The sequence below is a fragment of the Odontesthes bonariensis genome, chromosome 1 (genome assembly GCF_027942865.1).
Source record: "Odontesthes bonariensis isolate fOdoBon6 chromosome 1, fOdoBon6.hap1, whole genome shotgun sequence".
Classification (NCBI taxonomy): domain Eukaryota; kingdom Metazoa; phylum Chordata; class Actinopteri; order Atheriniformes; family Atherinopsidae; genus Odontesthes; species Odontesthes bonariensis.
In genome coordinates, this window is record NC_134506.1 from 16,780,311 (window position 1) to 16,803,555 (window position 23,245).

The 23,245-nt window shown below is 38.3% G+C and overlaps 1 protein-coding gene across 5 annotated transcripts in view; it reads left to right on the top strand.

Annotated features, from left to right (window-relative positions):
- Positions 1-20,684, top strand: part of pcdh9 (protocadherin 9) — a 222,781-nt gene extending 202,097 nt beyond the window's left edge. For all 5 annotated transcript variants that reach the window (XM_075487549.1, XM_075487789.1, XM_075487708.1 and 2 more), the window contains one exon: positions 18,554-20,684. In XM_075487549.1, coding sequence (XP_075343664.1) covers positions 18,554-18,921 — 368 coding nt within the window. In that variant the 3' untranslated portion in view covers positions 18,922-20,684. The remainder of the gene's footprint in view (positions 1-18,553) is intronic.
- Positions 20,685-23,245: the final 2,561 nt, after the last annotated feature.

A 23,245-nucleotide genomic window follows, 5' to 3' on the forward strand; every position in this document is an offset into this window, starting at 1 on the left:
GACCGGCACATGTCCTCCGAATGCACCTGAGTGGTGTGCAGCCCCGCTTTCATTCTCATGCGTCATGTTCTGCCATCGCATGCTGGAAAAAGCTTTTACAACAGCAGTGGCAAGAGAGAATCATGACTGTTAACACAGATTTGTAGATTTACGAGCACTTTGGTGCTTTGAATTTACACCAGGCGGCATATTAAAAGTATTGTTTTTCGGTATCATCTATCCCTTAGAGTCAATCAGGAAACATAATCCTTAACAGTAGTGTCATTGATCTGTCCTTACAGACACCATTCAAAATGAGAGATTTTTAAAAACTTTTTTTTCTTTCAGTTTCAGTTATATGAAAAAGGAACCATAGTGACAGTCCAGTGACCCCCCTACATTTTGCTGTTAATATATAAGAGTCCCTGTAATGGCAGAGATGAAAAAACAGTTTTATGCTTTCAAATGAGCTCTAATTTTCACATTTTCTTGTAGTCAAATTTGTCAGTCACAGATGAGTATGAACAGTGCTTTACTTCAGCACACTTAAATGTTAGAGCTAAACTGAAGAAGACAAAAGTACACCCTGGAGGTCCACTGCTTATTAGCATAGAATAGCCTTAAAATAGGAAAAGGAAGTATTTTTGAGGGGTGTTTTAGTGGTTGATTTAAATTCTGAAATTACTGAGTAGTTATACAAAAATGAGAATGTGGAAGTCCTGATGAATACTTCATCCATTAATTTACCAAGATTGCTTCATGTCATCTAAATATTATCTTCATACATATATAGCTATGTATTTTTTACTGGAGATCAAAGAAAATTTGACATGTTCGCTAACTCTGTTCAAAACAAAGCTTTGTCATCTGTCCAAATAACTTACAGATGCAGCTGTAATTTTCCATTTTTATTATGCTAAACTGCCGAAATCAACATTTTAAATGCTTCTTAAATATTTATTATTCAGGCTTTCTGTTTACATTAGTTTGTCTATCTTTGTACATTACTGCTCTGAAAGGTGTGTCGTTTGCTAAGGGAAGAGGGATGTGACTGCAGCGTAGTCTCCCAATGTGGGTAACAGTTTAAATGTCCTTGACAAGTGCACAGTTTGCAAAGGAGCAAATTTAATTTCCATGGTTTGAAATTTCAAAGGTATCCCCTGCTGTAATTGCTTGACTAGCGAATCCATAAATCATTGTTCAGTAAGGTCATCTTGTAATTTCTTCCCTAATGCTGGCATTTATTTTCCTAGCATCCTGTCTTTCTTCTGATTTAATCTAGCCAGGTCATTTGAGAGATTAATTGCTCCCATCTTCAAAAACAACAAATTACTTCCGCACAGGTTCCAACGTTAAGATGGCGTAACCACATCTAAAAACATCTCCCCTGTCAAAGAAACGTTTTACTACATTGCACGTAGATGTCAAATGAGTTTCTCTTTTAGAGAGCAGCCACAGTAAAACTAGTTGGAGTAAAGAAAAAAGGAAAAAAGGAGGAAAAAAATGATCTCACATCCCGCTTTGGGGTGCAGAGCTGATGAGCTGCTGTTGCATGCCGGAGTAATACATTTTCCTTTTGATAGAACACCATCAAAGGTCAAGAACCGTTTCAATGAAATCAACGTTCATGGTTAACATACTTCATCATAACTTTTGATTAATCTATTTAAAAAGCATGTGCCTCTTATTGAGCATTTCCTACCTTTATCTCCTTACAAATACACACATCTAGCAGTCTATTAGTGCGTATTATTATTATTTTTGTTATTTTTCTCGGCTAAGGAGGTTGCATTTGATACATTTTTTCTGTTTATTTGCTACTTTACACAAAAGGTTAGTTTTGATCAATAATCAACTTTTCATGTCAGTCTGGATCCATATTTTATTCCAAGACTTTTTTCTTATTCAGCATTGGCAGAAGCACAGTCTGTGCTGATTTATTTAAGTTACAGCAAACGTGCGCAGACCAACTAAGTATCGAAAGTCTCAATTTTAATGTTTTTTTTTTCATTTTTCTCTGATGCGGTGCAGAAAGTCTTTTTATTCTTTTTTTATTCTTAACCATCACATTTTCTTTATATTTACAATTATTAACCTTTTATCGACACAGCCCTAGTGCATTAAACAGTTTGCATGAAGTTCATGAAGTTCATTATTTTCTTTAAAACTGAGCAGTGAACATTCAGACAATGATTATTTTCTGTTTATTCTTACCAAAACGATTCCTTGATGTGGAATAGTTATACTGGTCATATGTTAGGGCATATTGTAGCTCCAGTCAGTCTCACAGATGGAGATTGGAAGAGGCTTCTGGGTTGCACAGCCCTCCTGCAAAGATGTGACGGACACTTAATTACTTGGCTGACAGAAGTTATTCGCCACCTGCACCCAATAGGGGTCTCTGCCAGACCCTGACCTCTACTTCCTCCCTGTGCACCAACCAGCTAACAAAGCAGATTTATGCATATGGATGTTACTCACATTGCATGTTTTGATCATCAGGTTTTGTTTTTTTTTTGTGAATTTTTTCTTCAAAGTCAACACATGCACTGAATGTACAGTATATTATATATTGGTGGTACATTTTTATAGGTGTGATGATCTGCGTAGGGCGTTACCCCACATTTAATCTAAGTCTGTGGAAATTGAACTAATCTCCCTTATCAGGGTGTGTGTGTGTGTGTTAATCATTTATCAAGATTTAAAAACTTTAAAACAACTGATGTGTGAACCTTGAAACTGACACTCATTTTTGAACTGTATATATTCTCCCTTACACAGAGTATTCTCATTAATGCATGTGATTCAGTGGCTGTAAATACGTAACTGCCAACTTCTGTTAGCACCTCAACACCACTGCAGTCGAGGCAGACGGTTCTCACAGTTAAAGGTGCTAACTTTTCCGTTACTGCTAATTTAATGCAAGAGCAACTTGTAAATTTTGACACATTGGCATATTTAACAGGAAGACGTTGTCGCTATGAATTACAGGACACATGTTGAAACCAATAACAAGTACAAGTAAACCTCTGAAGACAACAAACCTGATGTCCATTAACTCAGATAGGCCCCGGCCATTTTTTTTTAAAACAATAAGTTATGGATAAATATAGTTTGAATAATTCAGTCATCAGAAATGTAAAGAGAATATCTCCCACTAAATTTTTGTACAAGATCAAAAAATGACTTGCCTTTGTGTAATTTTTCAAGCATTCCTTATATCAGTGTAATTCAGCACACTTTTAATAGATGGAATGGCACTGTCCTTTCCCTGAGGTAATTATGAATAAATGTATATGTAGGGAGAGCATGGCCTGAAATTACAATTATTAACAGAGAGGAAATATACTTCAATACTGCAATTACAGAGCACTCCAGGGATTAACACGGTTCTGTTTTATTATCTGATTCCTTCAGGCTCAAGGTAATGATCAACACAGAGTTACATGTCTTCCTGTCATCACCCACTGTAGAACATGTCTACACCTCAGTTTCTTACACTCGTTTCCACTCCGACCTCTCACTCTTTCATTTCTTTTTAAATTGCCCTTTTTCTGTACCTCTGCAAATAAGCAGTTACCTGCTATATTGTTAACCTCTTTATGCTTATCTATCATGCCCGTGACAGCTTTTGTGGGCTTTACCAGAGGAGAATTCTCTAAATTAATTTTACGAAGAACTACTACTTTATCTTTAACACTGCTGTTGCTTCCTGTTGCAGGAATTAATATATAGATATTAATGTTAGTCATTCATTATTTTAAACTTTGTTGTGTTTCCAATTTCTATGTGACGTCTCGTTGGCAATTTGACGTTTTTTTATTGCTAACCTTTATTGGGTATGCAGTCAGTGTTGCAGCCTTTTTTTTTTGTGTTTAATCATATGAGACAGGTGCCGTTACTGCTACTTCAGCAGTCAAGACAACAACGTATGAAAACATGGAGATTGAGCAGTTATATTCTCAATCACTGTGGTTAGAAATACTTGATAGCTTTTTTTTTTCAAATTCACTCTGTTAAATCAGAAGTTGTGATACAATTCTCAAGACAGAAAGCAAGATGAAGATGAAATTGTAAATTCCTGCAATCATTTTACCACACAGTGCATATGTCTCTTACTTTTGTTTTCTCAAAGAGGATTATGACATTTTCAGACTTGGAAAGTACACTGAATACTTTCCATTTCCAAAATATACATTGAAATGAACTTCACCTGATAATCTGTCTCCTCACAACAAGACTAGATTTACTTGAGAAAATGTGTTACACAGTTTAGAATTGATTTATTTCAAATAACCATCAGCCGTCTCAAAAACACAGTAAGAGCTGTTTTGCCTGCCATAATGAAAATGGAATGCATACTTGTAGTCCTCATGGCACTTTGATGGTAAAACATCAGTCAATTTCTTATCTTTCCCATATCAAAATCAATACTTGTATAATACAAGCAGCCTTATCACAAATAACATCACAAGGATGTGGTGTAACATGGCACACTGTGAAGCAATTGCACTGAAACACAAAGCAACACTGATGCTATGATCACTTTATTCTTTATTTAACAGTCTTTTAGATGTAAAAGAAATATTGCACTTCTGTTACGCTATTATTGTTTTATGAGGTCACCGCAATCATTATCTGTATCTGTGATATTTATATCACTGCTACAATTAAACCAACAATAAAACAATGTGTGTTTTAATCAAAAGTTTAAATCTGTTTGCCATCGCCAACATCTCAGCACAAATTGACACTGATGACTGGAGAGCTGTAAGAAAGGGAACTAGTCTACTCATTTATTTGTTCACATTTTCGTCTATTTATTTTCAGCCACATTAGTGATGTGGCATGTCGAGGCATTCTTTTTGCCAAGCTTTATCATGAAATTGGATATAGATACTTGCTGAGCAAATAAGAGCCAGTTATTAATTAGATTTTTCACATGACCAACATTTCAGTAGTCCAGTGGGGTATAAAGGACAGCTGTGAAAACTGAATCTATGACATCTTAGTCTCGTTGTTATGATATAAGAAAATGAATAAATGTAATAAATTCACTGTTGAGATGAGCGAGCATACTCACTGACTTAGATCAAAAATCAAATTACAAGGTCAGTGGCTGAGTCTAATGTAGTATAAGATTAGAGTTGGAGCTTAAATCATTTTACAAGGCTATTGTTGTCATGGGGACAGAACACTTGCACTGAGCTGTATCAAACGGCATCTTAAAAGCTCTCCTAAAATGTGGATGACGAGCAGAAATAAATCAAATGACTATCTGCTGCTATAAACTATACGATCAGAATATCATTTAATTTTATACAGTGTTTACATCATTTATATGATACAGATTATGCTTTGTGATATCTGTGTTTTCCATGAATCAAATTAAGGAACCTTAAGAAATAATTCTCTGAGATTTAGTCTGCTGAATGTTCTTATCTCACTGTGTAATCTTTAGTAGCCCCTTCAGACATAAAATCTGTAACACTACTGACTGAATTTGACTTTTCATGCAACAGAATGTGGGGTTCTGAAATTTTCAATGAATAAATTTTGATTCTTACTTACACTGTTGCTACAATGATTGGAATATGTTTGGCCGCTACCCCTCATTTCACAAGCAACAGACAAACAAGACCGAACTAGTATTCTGGCTTTTAAATTATCATGTAGCCAGTGTCATGGAGTAATTCATTTTCTTCATATTCAGAAGGCTAAAAGGATGGATATAGATGGATGATGACAGGTCAGATAACTATCAAACTCAAAGACTTGATGTCAGATACTTGAAAGAGATGGTGGTGCTGTCAAAACCTTTTATGACAAGTCGAAAAAAATCATTCTCTTGAGGGCTTATATAAGATATTGGCAATATTTGCATTTTGTTATCTAGATCATTAGAAATAGCTATTCTAATTGTGTATTAAATTGGCAGGAGGCCATATTAAGTCAGTGTCATCAAAAAACAGTGTATTTATTGTACTTACTGGTATTATAAACAACAAAACACCATATCAAATGTAATGTAGCTCCATAAAGTTAGTAAAGTTCGCAGTACACAAACATGCTTCTGCATTATTCATGGTTCACAGTTCCACTGTTATTTCCAAAAGTGCGCTCAGTTTTGATTATTGCTTTTAAAGTAATAAGGGTACAGCAGAAATTGCGATATGTGCACATTTCATGTGGAGACTTGTCTGCAGGACAAGTCTACAGATAAGTTAAGAGCAAAAAACTAAAGATATTTTGGATTGTAGTGAGTGGTCCAGGGTGGCTTGTTTAGCTTCTGCAGAGCTGTGTAGACATCCTGCCTCCCTTCCAAGATAACTGGTTTATACTGTAGCAGCTTGTTAAGAAAAACTTGTACAGATTATAGCAGAAATGTGGATTCTGAGGCAAAAAGAGAAGATATTTTACATGTAACAATAGATGAGGTGGGAAATCATTTCTGGAATAGAGTTGAGTGTAGTCCTCCGAACCCCCTTTACAGTGTCCTCCAGGTCAGAAAGCAGTACTTCTCTAGTTTGTTACTCAAGCCTACTTTTTCCACCCTCTCTTTTGTATGCTAAGAGAAAGAATGGTGTTGTAGTTTCCCATAGCTGATAAGTGGTGTTTTACATGCACTGATGGATAGGTGTTGCTTGCCAACAGCCTAATCTGCCATTCATTGCCCCATTTCTCCACATTATCAGTAAAGCACAGTGTGTTTTTAATATGGAAATCCCGACATGTGTACAGCTGTAGCCTCATCACATTTTCATCTTGCTTGCTTAAACCTTTGAATATTGCTGTGGATTTATTCAGTCAGTTGTCAACACTTGGGACTGGGATTTTGGGTTTGCTTAAACTAAGTTACGCATGAGCTATTTTAGATGTTATATTTGTTTGTCCCTGGGTTCTTCGGCTATCAAAATGTTCCAATTGAGCCCAGCTGAATCGTTTAATAATTTCTTTATGCAACGCATTTTGAAGTATATCATATATAATACAATGTAAAAGAATGTAAGATGTCACCGTGCATTTGAGCATTTCAGCGACCTTTGTTAGAGACTCATTTGAATAATAGAATTAATTGAATCCATTTGAGTGTTAATTTAGATGCTTTATTGTACATTACATCTACAACACCTTAAAAGTCAGGGACTTTTGAGATAATCCAAAGCAGTGTTGACATTGTGAGTAGAAAGTTCTGCAAAACACAATTTTTATTTATGACTAAAAACAGTGTCCTGTGGGAATTAATCATGAAGAGAAATATAAAAAGACATATTCAATTGAATTAGGGAAAAAAAAAAGATTTAACACAGAATATTACAGCGAAGAACACTGATATGGACGACATGATTAGTAACTCTAAGACTTGATACTCTATCATCTTTGTACCACTGAGATAATGGTTTAACTTACTCCAACCGTCAAAACTCACCAGCAATCTCCTTCATGCCTCATATATATATATATATATATATATATATATATATATATATACTTTTTCTATATATACACACACATACACACACACATATATCTATATTTATATAGTCAAGTTGGAATGAAATTTATTTATTTATTTCGTCATGTTGCTCTGGATGCAGACAAGAAATGTGGCACCAGGAAGAGAAATGACATGAAGCAAAAGTATGCAGAGGCATAGGCAATAGGCATGCACCTCAATCATTTTTCTCTTGAGGCACCTGCTTACCAGCATCTTTATTTTTAGCTCAGTCTCAAACGAAAATGTGTCCACATGTTCAGATCATAAGTGTCACAATAAAACATTGGCATTGTAAGATAATGTGTTCTGTTAATTAATATTTAGGCCAAGCCAGCGTTTTTTTTTGTTGTTTTTTTTCTTTTTCTTCCCTTGCCCATCCTCTATATTTTCTCTACAGACTGAAGGAGTCATTGAAAGTCATTGAACAATATTGGGTCAGACGGGGCTTAGACTTTTTCTAGTGCAACGCACAGTTGTGCAATATCATACTTGTGACAAATGATCTGAATTATTAGATGCCAAAGGTAAAAATGTTGAAATTTACAAAAGAAAATGTTGCCTTGTGATGTTTTCACAGCTTTGAAAATAATTGTGTGACTTCTTCACAGAATGCAAAACTCAGACTTGTTACTATTTAAAAAGGCAGAAGGATCACCATGTAACAATTTTCGAGCCTACAAAGTAGAGTGATTTTATCAATTCTGAGCTATTGTTGACTCTGATTCGTTGAACAAAAAAAATCTATAATAAGTATTAATTGTCAACTCCCGGCTGGGGCCTTTCTGTGTGGAGTTTGCATGTTCTCCCCGTGTATGTGTGGGTTCTCTCCGGGTACTCCGGCTTCCTCCCACTGTCCAAAAACATGCATGTTAGGTTAATTGGTGACTCTAAAATTGGCCTTAGGAGTGAGTGTGAGCGTGTGTGTGGTTGTTTGTCTCGTTTGTCTCTGTGTGGCCCTGTGATGGACTGGCGACCTGTCCAGGGTGTACCCCGCCTCTCGCCCGATGACCGCTGGGATAGGCTCCAGCCCCCCCGCGACCCGACCGACGGATTCAGCGGGTATAGCAAATGGATGGATGGATGAAGTATTAATTGTCCATAGGATAGGAAGCATCAGATTAGCTTTAATGTAAGACTGATGTACACTGACTCCTACATCTGCTAAAATTTTTATTTTATTTTGCTAAAATTCAAGAGCTTTGATTGAATATTCCCCTTATAGAGGATGGGAAGTCAACGCCAGTGTTAGCTGAAGTTTGTAGGAAAATCCTAAGTGAGGACATGCAAAGGGGAAACTAAAAAAGTGTATTAGAATAGAGGATAACTTAACTGTATTATATGAATAAAATTTGCCAAATAATCTGATATATATTTATATATTATATCACATGACCCTATATTATCATGGTGAATTGGTAGCATGATTTGTCAGACCGCATGCAACTATGAACTGCTATGCTGTTTGGGCAACAAGCTGAGCTTCTGCACAGTTACCTCTTGACAATACTTCTCAAATTGTAGATAATGATGCCAATCCTGCAACACATTATTATTCAGTAGGGCAAATATTAGGGATATTAGTGTCTTTAAATAAACCAAGAGACTTTTATTAAAACTGAAAATGATGGAAAATGGAAATCATGGATATTTCCTGAGCTTCATTTCCAAGAAACACACACACATCAACAGAATTTATTTCCTCATGCACCATGTTTTACTTTTGCCATGAATAATGTGAGGTTTCAAAGGGTACCTTAAGTTAGATATTTGAAATACAAATTGATCTGAGATAAGTACTAAGTAAGGTCTAAGCCAATAATATTCATCAGTGATTATGGAAATTATGTAAATGACAGTCTTTTATTTGACAAGCTTTGTGGTGGGTTTTTTTTTCAGTTTTTCCTTACTGTTCCTCACCTTTTCCTTTCTTCCACTTGGCTTGCTTCTCTTTTCTTTTTTTGGCCACCCTTCACTCCTATTCTCATGCTTTGTCTTCATTTTCTATTTTGACTCCCTCCTGCCCTTCATCTTTTCTCATGAGATGCTGCTGCCTGGCCTCAAAGGGAGCACTAGAAAGGATCCATCAGCCAGACTGCGACTCTCAGGAGAACGCATCCAGCATGTTCCTCTGTTCTACTCCGTTCACTATTATATCTGTCCAACCCCAGATAGCCTTTACTGTAGATCAGAGGGTGTGTTCTCACATTTTGTGCAAAGCTGTATACAGCTGTAATTCTATGCCTTGTTGGACACCAACCATCATACCACTAACACATTTCCCCAAGCTATTTACGGTGTATTTGCTGCTGGTATGAGGCAAACCTTAATACAGGTTATGTTTATGAAACTGTATATCATTACATGCTATGGTGTAAACGTTGATGGACTGGCGGTATATTTATGTATGTTTTGTTGTGGTGGATGAAAGGGTCACAAAGAATACCCACAGCAGATTTAAGGCATACTGAATTAATCTGTCAGAGGTATCTTGAGGGGTTTTAAGCAGCAGCTGGAGATATTCGTATGGAACTTTAAGCCTACATGCTTGCCCAAAACAAAGCCTCATTCATCCCCAAATAACAACATCTGGGCATGCTTAACAGCATGGATAAATAAACAAGCCCTATGGACACAAAATCCCCCGCACTCAATCACTCTCACATCCGCCTTTCCACCCATTCCCTGTTGCCACTCTAAAGGCTGTTGTTGGTGTGGGGCTGGCACATCAGCACTGATAGTGTGCATCCAATTAATTAGCCAAACATTATCTCATTAGTGATAGCCAGAAGACTAAAAACAAGAGTACTCCCCTATAGTTGCAAACAACCTCCGGTCAGAAACTAGGATGATTCTCTCCTCCCCCATAACCTCTGTGATCTGTTGATGCTGAGTAGGAGGACAGAAAGAGAGGCTTGTAAAAGCTGCCTGGTCAAAGTGTCCATCGTTAAACAGCTATTCCTCATGTCTCGCATTTAATCCACAGCTTCTGCAGAATTAAACAGACCAGCCTCCAGCATGTCCTAATGACACTGCATCAAGAGGCAATCTAATGGTTTCTTTGTCTTTAAGGTATCCGTCTTTGTGGACATCTGCAACATTTGCACAGTGCTGTAAGCAAAAGTCAGCACCATCTGACACAGTTCTGAATCCCTTGCATTCCCCAACACCTGTGCCTCAATGTTATTTAAAGCACTCAGGGGCTCTGCACCAAGCACCCGCCACTGGCTATTTGCTTGTGTGTGTCAAGTCTGCATGTGTGTGCAGGAAGGAACTTAACTTCTTGAATGTAGTAGCAATTAACAATGGGCTATGTACAAGCAAATAAGCACTAAACTATGTGAAAACCATTTTGTGTGACAAAGGAAACACAGTCTTATAGATCTATAAAGAATCAGCTGAATATGCATGCTGATGATGTGACATTGATGATGTATGAGAATGCATCATCCTCTCTTTCAGCAGATGTGAGATGTAGAGAAGTAGAATCATTATTTTTCATCAGAATGAAAAAAAAATTATCTGGGACCATGTTCACTGCGCTATTTTAGGGTTATACTTGTTTGAAATTGAATTTAAATTACCTGAAAGCTAATGTTCAATGGACTTACTGGGGCTGGCTTAAATTTAGTTTTAGTTCCATGAAAATCACCTCTCAATTCACAAACGATAATTTATTTTCTGCATATCCCTTGGACCATACAGAATCTAGTTCAGATTTACGAGTTTGTTTGTCAAGCAATGTTACAATGGTGTACATGCCCAAAGGGTTCTTATCTCCAGTTGTAGTGCCACGGTGTGTTGGTGCTTATCATCTGTCCACAGCTCTAGTAGCAGGATGTCACTTGACTTCTATCAGGCTTTACCGAGACACAACGGTTTCAGCAGTGACTGATTCTTGAGTATGTTGTTTGATTGTGCAGCTACATTCTGTGCGCAAAACTGCAAGGGAAAATAGTATTCCATCAAAAATATTAAGCACAGCTTGAATTACTTAGATTACACAGGGGAGAGTCACAACATAATGAAGCAAATAACCAAGATGTTCCATTAACAAAAGAAAAAAATTAAAAACAGTGTAGTAAAGTCAAAAAGTCTTTTCCAGAGGGATGAGGACTAATTGGGGAAGCTTCTCCCTCTAACCGTCTTCTTTAATTTAAAAAGACTAATATATTTGCACGGTTAAAGGGGAACTCCGGGGCATTTGAAGCGCGTTTCCATTGCTAAAGGTTGTCAAATACTGATAGTAGGACACAGAGAGGTGCAAATCTGCGCTCCCTGTGTGGAGATCGCGCTGTGCGCACAGCGTGTCATGCGAGGCTAATACGTGGTGGCTAAGGGGCAAATGCTAACCCTTCCACGTAAAACAACAACTTGCACACTGCAGAAACGTCACACCACTTTATAAACCATCCGACAATAAAGTCACAAGCCTTACCATCAAAACCATATGCATGGTTCTCACATTACTGGCATGGGGACGTTACAAAACAACTTTATAAACAGCATGTAACTCACCGGTTGGTTGTAGGCTCGCGCATGTGAAAGCCCAAAAGAGTCGATGGAGGATAATCCCATATACAAAACAATTATATTCTCTAGAAAAACTGCGTTCAAGTATTTAAAACATTACAACAATACATACCCAGTAATATTGTTGTAATGTTTTAAATACTTGAACGCAGTTTTTCTAGAGAATATAATTGTTTTGTATATGGGATTATCGTCCATCGACTCTTTTGGGCTTTCACATGCGCGAGCCTACAACCAGCCGGTGAGTTACATGCTGTTTATAAAGTTGTTTTGTAACGTCCCCATGCCAGTAATGTGAGAACCATGCATATGGTTTTGATGGTAAGGCTTGTGACTTTATTGTCGGATGGTTTATAAAGTGGTGTGACGTTTCTGCTGTGTGCAAGTTGTTGTTTTACGTGGAAGGGTTAGCATTTGCCCCTTAGCCACCACGTATTAGCCTCCCATGACACGCTGTGCGCACAGCGCGATCTCCACACAGGGAGCGCAGATTTGCACCTCTCTGTGTCCTACTATCAGTATTTGACAACCTCTAGCAATGGAAACGCGCTTCAAATGCCCCGGAGTTCCCCTTTAAGGCAGGACCTAATCTTTGTGTGCATTTATTCAGAGCTGGAAAAAGAATATGAGTAATGTGCGGCTTTGGTTTGTTTGAAGTATTTGTTCTGCTGAGTAGGAGTTTCTAAAATTGTAATATTCTAATCAGGGCTCCGAACCGGTTCAAGGAACGAAAACGAAAACCGAAAACGAACTGGTCTTCAACTGTTCCGGAACAGAAACCTTATTCTGAAATCCACAAAACCGGTTAATAACGTTTTTTTTCGTTCTCTATATATTTTATAAAATTTCAGAAAAGCGTAGCCTTTGTCAGGGGAAAAAAAAAGACTACTTCCAGTTGTGCGTTCACTTCGCTGCCCGCTAGGCTCAATGCAGGCAGCTGTCACGAATCACTTTTATCCACTACTTAGTCTAGTTATCCACTAGTTATCCACTAGTTATCCACAAGTTAAGTGATGGTTTGGAGTAGATTCACCCTAGGGTCATTTGAACCATGACATCCAGCCAAGTAGCCCACCCGAAGTTTTTCCGATCTTGGCCGAACATCAGCCGAGTTACTGAGTTATCCCGAATAGCTTAGTACAAGCGCTAACGGACCCTTGCAGTATCTCCAAAATGACCACACTAAAATCACATGCCATAACACCAAACTTCTACAGTAGTACAAATATGGTCTGTCCTCACAAAACGATGCATTTGGAAGTTTGTACATAGTCCAGAAGTTTATTATTATCAACACAAGCCTAGCTTCTCTGCTGCTAAAGCTGCGTCGACATCACTTCCTTGATCAGGGATGAAGTAAGATGAGGGTTGATCTACTACTGTAGACAACAAAGCAAGGCTGCTGAATTTCTCCATTGATAAAATAAATTCACAACTCTACAACATAAAAATTCATAAAAATTCATGTAGAATATAGCATATACTTTGTTGTCTACAGTAGTAGATCAACCCTCCTCTTACATTGAAGCTCCCAGATCAAGGAAGTGACGTCGATGCAGCTTTAGCCCATCTGAATGTTTTTGGATGCTGCCGGTGATTTATTATTTTTGGGCATAGAGCTACGGTGTAAATCAAGGGCAAAAACTAATGAGTACATCTATTCTAAGGTAAAGTCCACACACGTAGACTTGATAGGCCCGCCAAACACTGCCGGAACGATAACAACGAACGATATTTTACGTTCCGAACCGGTTCAGGAACGATATGTTGGTGGCGGAACGCAAGAACGAAAACGTTAAACATGCCTGAACCGTTCGGAACGGAACGATTGAAAAATAATTTTGTTTTCAAGCACTGATTCTAATAAGTGGGGACTTTGGTTCATGAACAGTTAAATGCCAGTTAAAAATCTTAATATTTGATTATTTATCAAAGATATTCAGTCATCTACTGTATTTAACCTTCTCTGCTCATTTACTTGCTTGGTCGCTTGTTTGCTTGCCACAATTCAAGATTTCATAATCGATCTGTTCAGTCACTCAACTGGTCTTTCAGTCAGCTTTTAGTTTGAGCATTTTTTTTCAAACAGCAGGTAAGCAGAGATTAGCTGGGAAAATGAGTGTTCCAAATTATCGTTTACTGCCCACTGGGGCCGCTGATTGTACCAGTCTACGTGCAAATAGTCATGTCTGTTACACCCAGGGAATAGCAAAGCACAAAGTGTCCTTAATTAATCACTGGCTTGCTTTTGTGAGAACAAAAATAAATGCACACATTACAGTCTTGTAATTTGATAATTAATACACAAACTGTCAATGCTGCAAGCAAACAGCATTTAGCACAAGCTCTGTTATTTTTCAAGCGATTAGAAAGTTTGAAGAAATGCCATCAGTGACATCATGATTATTGTGCCTTCAATGTAGCCATTTATCTAGCAACACAAAAAATCAAAATGTCACATAAATGGCAGGTTTGTAACAAGTTCCTTACTCTGCACTGCAGAGCATTAACGTAAATGCAGCCATTCCCCTCGCTACAATCTTTATCCTTAACAGCTCCCCGGACGTCTGCTCAGTCCTCTTCAATCTCATTTGAGGAATTTGTTTTGCTGTCTCTTTGGGTGACCTGCATTATTGCTCTTTGTTGTTCTTCATGCAATTATGAAAATTTGTGTCTTAGACTCCTACCATGCCAGTTATGAGAACCTGGCACTGTGATGGACTGAACATTTACGCAAAAGAGTGACTAAGATTTGCTTTTAAAGCCAAAACCCTGTACGATGGCAGACAAGCTTAGTAGAGTAAGAATGTGTTCCTAAACAACTAAATTGACATCATTTAAATGTGTGTGTAAATGAGAGTGATTGAGAGTGATTGAGGAAATAAAGCACTATGTGGCTTGTAGACTAAATGTGCTTTGAGGGGTCACCAAGACTAGAAAAGCGGTTTATAAGCACGGCCCATTTAATGCCAGAGTAAGTCATTTTATTTAGCATGAAATATAGAAAGAAAATAAAATCAGTTTATGTAGACATTTAAAGAACTTGGCCTTTTTTATTGACATGATTGTTTGATAAACCAGCAGATTGTTCCTCCATTGCTTTCTGCTCGAGTTATAAAGCTACCGCTTGGAGAAAAAAATTGACCTTAATTTTTTTTCTGTACCTTAAATGATTGAAGAAATAAACAGGTTCATGCAGAATTTAGGACTACAAAACCATCTGAAACCTTACAGAACCCAAATTATATTATGTTTTTGAAGAAAAAAAGGCAAATTAGGACAAATAGTTAACATGATCTTTTTTGGGAGAAAAACAGATGGATTTATAACATACTGAAACTTAATATACAATCAGACATTTCTATTCTTCTTTTTAAAAAGAGGCTAATAAAACAGGCACAAAGGGGAACGCTTTCTCAAATGGCAGCGCATTACATTCTGCATGGTTTTTTTTATATACCAAATTATACTGAACACATTTACATTCGGTGACACCATTTTCAGATAAGACAGTGTTATGATTCATATTAAACAAAGACTAGGTTGGCCAAAAATATTGATTTCCAAACATTTTCTCATAACCTTCTGATATTGACAGGGCTGCCATGCTATTGCCAGCAATAAATAGATAAATAATTAAATTAAAAAAAAAAAAGAGGAAACATTTATTTGTCAGGAATTCTTAAAGGCTTAAAGTTTGGTAACAATGCTGCAGTGTTGTGTTTTCTCTGACTTTATGTGGGGTTTATTCACGGTGCATTTTAATGCCAATTTCTCTGTTAACTCACAACAGTGCACATAGAAATTAATTCATTCTATCGTTCTACTCGAGATCTATAGCCCTCCCATGCTTCCCAGCTCCTGAAAGCACAGCTCATTCATGTTTGTCACATACTGATGGTTGGTCCACTGAATACAGCTCTCCCAGCTCTTATAACCCAGACCTCCTGTGTATTGGGGGTACTTAGTGACTTAGGAAAGCTCTGCAGCCTGTTGAACATGTTGATGTCTTATTTAAGGGAAGGATTTTTATTCTAATAAATGGTGTAAAAAGTCAAAGCTGCTAGCTCATTTCTAAATCTATTGTAAGTGCCTTTATTTTTACATTGTCCCACAGAAATTGTATCAATTTTGTGTATGTTTTGCTGGGAAGCAAACTGATTTCTCTTTTCACGTGTATTTTTTTCTTGTTAGTTACTTGCAATTCTTTTGTACCACAGAATAACCAGAGAAGGATGATAGGTATAGCATGACCTCTACTTTCATACCACATACTGGGTTTTCTTAGTAAATCCTGTGAATAGGTATATATGATGATATTACTCCAGTTAAGATTTGGAGCATTGGTGCCCACCCTCTTCAGTATTTTGAGTCAGCTTTTAAATTTTTCACTATACGCCAAGGTCACTTAGCTTAGGCTACTAAAATATGTTATATGTTATAAAAGGAATTGAACCGCTTAAAGGAGAACTGCGGTATTTTCAACATTAAGCCTCTTTTATGAGTCGTCTGCAATGTTTTAGAACCCCCCTCACCGCTTTTCTGAATTTTACTGCTGTCTCCGATATTTGCCTAATTTTGATTCATCTCAACCTGCTTCAGAATGGCAAGTCATGTGCATGTACAAAAAGGTCCGTAAAAGCACCATAAACGTCCGTTTTCAAAATCATCAACTCACCGGAGTGGTTACTGGTGTGCACTGGTAATCCATATCAAATTTCGTTGCGAAAAGTTGCTTCTGTCGTGTTTTATTTGGCAGCTCGTTCATGCTCAAACTATTTTCTTAGCGGTGGCGGAGTAATATCAACGAACATCCAGTACAAAATGTCAAATCAAAACAGGGTGGAAAACAGGGTGGCCGACATCATGTCGAGGGGCGGCCCCCTGGAGGACGAGTGGAGGCTGCAACCGGAAGTAGTGCAGCAGATCTGGAGGCATTTTGGGAAAGTGACGGTGGACCTCTTCGCCAACAGGTCAAACACTGCCTGTGCTGGTTCTCCCTGAAGCCGCAGCACACGTGCCATGGCCAAGAGGGCTGCTTTACACCCCCCCCCCCCCCTCTGCCTCATCCCCCAGTTACTGGAGAGAGGGAGAGTGGAGCAGTGGAGGGTCATTGTGGTGGCTCCCTGTTGGCTGTTTGGTACACAGAGTTGACCCCAATGATGGTGGCTCCACCATGGCCCATTCCTCAATTCTGGGGGGCACTGTCACAGGAAGTAGGTGCAATACAGGCGCCGCCGATCCTGGGCCAGCCGCTTCAAGCCTGGCTCCTGAAAGGGACAGGCTGATGCAGGCCGGGCTGTCTGAGCTGGTGGTGCAAACCATCCAGGCAGCTAGGGCTGGATTTCCTGTTACAGGGCCAAGTGGTTGGGTTTCCAGCGTTAGTGCGAGGAGAGGGGAGTGGACCCACTGACATGTCCAGTGGGCTCACTCTCTCCTTTCTACAGCTTTTGGTCGATAGAGGTGGCTGTGTGAGTGTATCTTCTCAGCCTACAGTCAAGCGGGCCGGGAGCCCCCCACTGTGGTCCGGGCGTACTCCATACGAGGTGTGGTGGCGTCTATGGCCCTGTTCAGTGGTGCGTGTGTTAAGCACATATGTAAGGCGGCATCGTGGTCTATACCCTGTCTGTTCATAAGGTTCTATCTCTTAGATGTGTCGGGCTCCTTCTAACGGGGCATCATGCACCTATGTTGGGCTGTGCTCTGCTAGGACTCGTCCATGAGGTGTGCAGGAGGTCTAATGATGGAGACCCCGTGAGGTAAGATCACAATCTCACCCAGTCTTGCCAGGTGTGGCAAACTGGGATGGGGTTGAATCCGTTATCACTCCGCAGGGTGGCTAAGATCATTAAAGTGGTGACTGGGTCTTGGTACCTAACCAGTAGCTGGCTTGGTCAGTGGGCGGAGCCTCTCCCGCGGCAGGTAGTACATAGATCAGGCTTGAAATATAACGAAGGTTACGATATTGTAACCCTAGTTGTTTTAGCACAGGCTGAGCCCTTTACAAAGGGCCCTGTCTCTCTTTCGCCTTACGCTGAAGTTATATACCTGCTAAAGCTCGGGAAAAGTAGGCACGCCCTAATGGCCGGCTAGGTACATGCTAATTTTCAGTGGGCCATCACGTGTACACGTTTGGAGGAAGATTATACCCGTAGAGTCCAGTAGAGGGCTCAGCCTGTGCTAATATAACTAGGGTTAAAATATCGTGACCTTCGTAATGACCCAGCTCATCACTGGATAAATGGGTTAGAGTGTTTAATTATAACACGAAAAACTTGCCAACCTTCAAACTGAGGGGAAGCACAGCAAACATGAACAACTGTTTTAATGCATCTGCTTGTAAACTTGTAAAAGTTTCAATGTTTATTGTTTTGTATTTTTTTTATGTTGTGCCTCATAATTTCTTTTTTATTTGAAACTCCTACATTCCACATAATGGTATTCTGTAAGAAGAATTAAAGCATGTGAAGGACTGATACAACAGTTTTTTTTACAGAATGATTATCGTAGAGCTAAACACATTCTTATGTTCTTGTTCTTTTTCAGATGGCCCTCTGGGACCGCGTGGCCTTGTGGAAGCCACAGAGATGTGCACACAGGAGTGCCTTGTCTTAGGACATTCAGACAACTGCTGGATGCCCCCCACATTAGGAACATATCAGCAGCCGAAGTCGCCCATGTCCAGCTTTGGGTCTCAGCAGGAGTGGGGTCCAAAGGACAAACTCCTTAATGGACATACCCTGTCCAGAACCTGGAAAAATGAGAATGGACGTTCAGAGCACTTTGGTGACAGGAAGCAGTTTGGGAGTGGAGAGGGACACTTCAGCAGTGGCATGGCTGATATTCCCTTGGTGAGCCTGAAGTCCTGTCATTCGGCTTCCTGTCCAGACAGCCCAAAGGACCAGCAGCTATAAGAGGGACTTTGCTTTTGTGCTGTAAGGCGTGCTTAAATCTGGACGCAGTAAACAGGACACGGTAAACATCTCACCTGAGCTCCTCTCCTGTTTTATTGTATTCTCATTTTTTCCCCCCCGACTTATTTTGATGCTTCTGCAGTGTAAGCGCAACATGTACAGTGTAGGCCACAAAATAGTGCTTATGCTCTGTTCTCTTCAATGAAACTTTACTATGGCTCAACAGAAAACCTTCTTTTGTGACTCTTTGTGTAATTCTTTATCATTAAATAACATTCTCCGTCCACTTCATGTGTGAATTGGACATGTGAATGAAGGACTTAAGTGAAACAGAGAAAATTAAAAAAAGTTTAAAAAAAAAAAAGTATTACTGGCTGACCAATATATACAAATATTTGTGGTGTAATTGTTATTTGAGTTGTTCAGGACTATATTATTCAACACAATCAAAGAAAATTGAATTACATTTCTGAAAGTGCTGTTCTTATAACACTGTTTGTGGTCACTTGTTTATTCTGTCATTGTCTCTGTGTTTGTAAATAGGACTTATTAACCATGATCACGTGTCTGTAATATCCACAGTGAACAGGACAGTTATTGGCTGTTATCATAAAGGCTTGTCATAAGGTTTGAGATTTCAGCTGGACAAACATCTTTAACGTGTCATACTGTACAACAAGAAAGCAATTTCTTAGTTCTTAGAAAAAAATAAATAAACCCTGCGGTCATTTTTTTAAAGCAAAATTCATCCCTGTAATTTAGTCATTGTTGCCCATAGTCCATCATGATTTTCTTCAAGTACAGCAAAATCATGAAGGCAAACCTTTTCTTTTCCTAAAAAAAAATTGAAAAAAATATTTTGTATGAATGATGTCAGTGCTCAATATGTGCATTACAAAAATGAAAAGTTCTGAAGGCTCTCCTCTGTAAACTGATTTTGAAAGTGTTCCGTATGGTTAAATAGCAATATATTTGTAAATGGCTAAATGTTTTATCTAATGTTGATCTTATTACTGTATAGATTTTATTCAAATTGTGAGTTAGTACCTGCAGTACCTGCAATTTATTGACATATGTATATAAATATATATATATATACATATATATATTATTTCCACACAGACTATTATTTTCCACACAAGAAAACACAGGTTAAGAGAACACTTTAATCACTGTGCCTTCATGATGTTTCTTCAATTGATGAATTGTGCTTATTTAAACAACAACATGTTGGCTACAAAGAATATCCTGTCTGTCAATCAAATGCCTTATGCATTGAATGTTTGCAAAATTCTGAAGCATAATCACATAAATGCTAAGGTGCAAACTCTCAAATCTTTGATTCTGAAGAAAAACAAAAAGGCATGTGCAGATAATGGGTCGATTATGAGAGACCTTCTGTCATCCCACCATCTGATAAGATTGGTGTCATTCCACAGCATGGATGGAAAATACACAATGGAATAGCATGCTAAAAGATATAGCTTAACTTGGTCATTTTTGTGTCTTTTTTTTCTTACTTCTTTTAATGGCGATTTGATGGGGTAAGGCTAGACTTGAGTTGTGCATTAAGGAGCTTTTCAGTTTGTAAAGCACTTTCATATTTATGTCACAATATAAAAAAGTTAAGTGGGATGGAGTGATTTGCTTATCGCGGTATGTTTGTCAGTTGTGACGGTGTTTAACAGCACTGATACTGAAGAAGTTAATCCTTGTTACTACAATACAGGTATACAGCTACTGCAATAAATGTTTTAATTATGTGTCTGCTTAATTTGTGTACAGGATGGTCACACAAGAAAATCTTTGTCTTAATTGTGTAAAAGTATGCCCACATGAAACTTGGGTAATTTGGTATAAGATCATGACCAAATGTAGTAATTTATCATGAGAGTACAGCGCATTCTTGAAGTTTTGGCTAATGTGAGTAATTATCCCTCATTTCCATTATCTTATCTTGCCGTTTCCTCTTCATAAATCTTTCATTGTAAACAAGGATGGCACAATTATACGTGAGCCAAGCAGAGACAAATGTGTTAAAACAACCACAAATGTGTCCTCTCGTGGAATAGTTCTTCATGTTGCTGTTCGATTTTGCATTCCGTTTTCCTACAGAAAACAATTGTCCTTCAAAAAAATGATTTTCAGGGTCACTGTGGGCAATGAACAATCTTCCACTGTAATAACAAATCCTGAGTGGGGCAATTCTAGGAAGGTGAAATTTTGTAAGACGTTGCTATGGAAATGAGAGTTGAACCAAGCAAAACAAAACTCAGAGTTCATACAGTTTTCTTATAAACTAATTGAATGTATGCAGACATATGATGTGTTTTTAAAACACACTTTTAAATGCACTAAATGACTGGACCCCCGTTCAACTTCCACACTTAAAGTTCCCTTGCTGCATCAAAAATGTGAATGAACATTAAATTCAGACTCCTGACTATATTATGGGAATATCACAATATGATATAACTAGGAAAATCTTGCTCAGTATGACTTTAAATGTTTTAATTACTTCAAGGTAACTACATGATTAGTAAAAATGAATCGCTTTCTAAGTAAAGTGAGCTTTGGAAGACAAGTTCTTTAAACTTAAGATATACAAATCAATCAACAACTGTATAACCACAATGACAAACACAACAGGAAATGTGTCTGTTTTTCTTCTTGTGCTTAAAAGTATTATTTCTTTATTTTAAAATGAAACACTGCTGGAGCCATTTACAGATACTGCAGCTGCTACACAGATAACACTTCTCACAGTAACCTTGATCTGTTTAACATGCACGGCCGGATAAGCAGGCATCTCTGTTGTCCACCAAACAGAAGACTGGCGGCCCTAAATGTGCAGCACAGTTTCACAGAGAATGGTTAGATAGTCACTTAGCAGAAAACTGTGTCTGTGTTGATGAACATGAAATCTGCAAAGCTTTTTCATACCAACCAGCATGACTTTCAAAGTTATGTATTCCAATAGGATGTCTGTTTTGTGTGTCCATCACATTTAGTGTGTCTATCATTCTGACCTCCAAATGTGGATTTTTTTTACCTATTAAATCCGATGCAACAGTCAATACAATTTCACAGAATGTTGTGACTCTGTTGCTCTAGTTTCGCGTGCAATAGCATACAAAAAAAAATAAATCATGTATGTGAATATGAATCAATAAAATAAATGACTATTTCAGATTTTGCCATGAGACTGGGTTCTAAAGTAATACTGAACCCCATATTGCCCCCTGATGAACTAATCAGCGTGAGTGAGTTCATGTATAGACTAAGAAACACGTGAATGGGTGAATGTAGCTTTCTCTGGGTGGTGAGCAAAGTGACCAAATTCAACAATACTTGCTGTTTATTCTTTAGTCATGCACGTTAATGTGCTGATGTAAATATGTTGACAATGTATCCTTAAAAAAAAGACACTTAAGAGACACTTAGTGTGTAATAAAATGGCAACAGTTTGCTGCTTCTCTGGTTGAAGTAGAAAGCAGAACACTGACTTACTTGTTGACAGTAAACACTGCATGGAGATTTCAAAAAAATTAATTGTTATTTTGTAACCAGTTCAGTAAGAAACTTCATACAATAATATTTAATAATTTGATAAAAGTACTTTAAAGTGTTTTATCTGGATTGGTAAGAGTGGTTAATTTGATTTGTTAGACAGTTTCCCTCCAACAACCAACCAATAATCATCCACAGGCCCTGATGCATTGATTTTTTTTTAAGCAAATAAATCCTTAGGACCTTAATATAAATGTTTCTTTTCTTTTCTTTTTCTTTTCTTTTTTTTTTTACTGTTCTGCTGTCCTAAGCGCCTCCAGATCTCATTCTCATGTGCTTTACGCGGCAAAATTAATATCAGATAATCACTCACTGTATATAGCCCCTTTCACACTGCGACCCGCTACCTTAGCGGGTCCAAATTGCACCTTCGACCCACGTCGAGCAATGTGAACGCTTGGCGTGTTGGTGACCCGTGTCGCCTGAAGCCGAGTTCAGGGGGCGTTGCCTAGTGGCAGAGCGTCACACGAAACACATAAAATGCTGGGCGTGCACAATGACGTAGGCACAAGCCATGCGTCAGAGGTAGGGTTAAATACACCTTGAGGACTCGTTTTTGCAATTGTATATGCAGTTCATGGAGATGTTATTTTACGGGCTGTGGATAGTTACAACGTGGGATGCCGCCGAAGAACATATGCGGAGAATACAAGAGCACTATAGTCCCCGAAATGTGGCGGTAAATAACCTAACGTCCTCTGCTCGGAGGCTGAGGAGCTCGCGGACCTCCTTGTCTCCCCAGTTGGCCATCTTC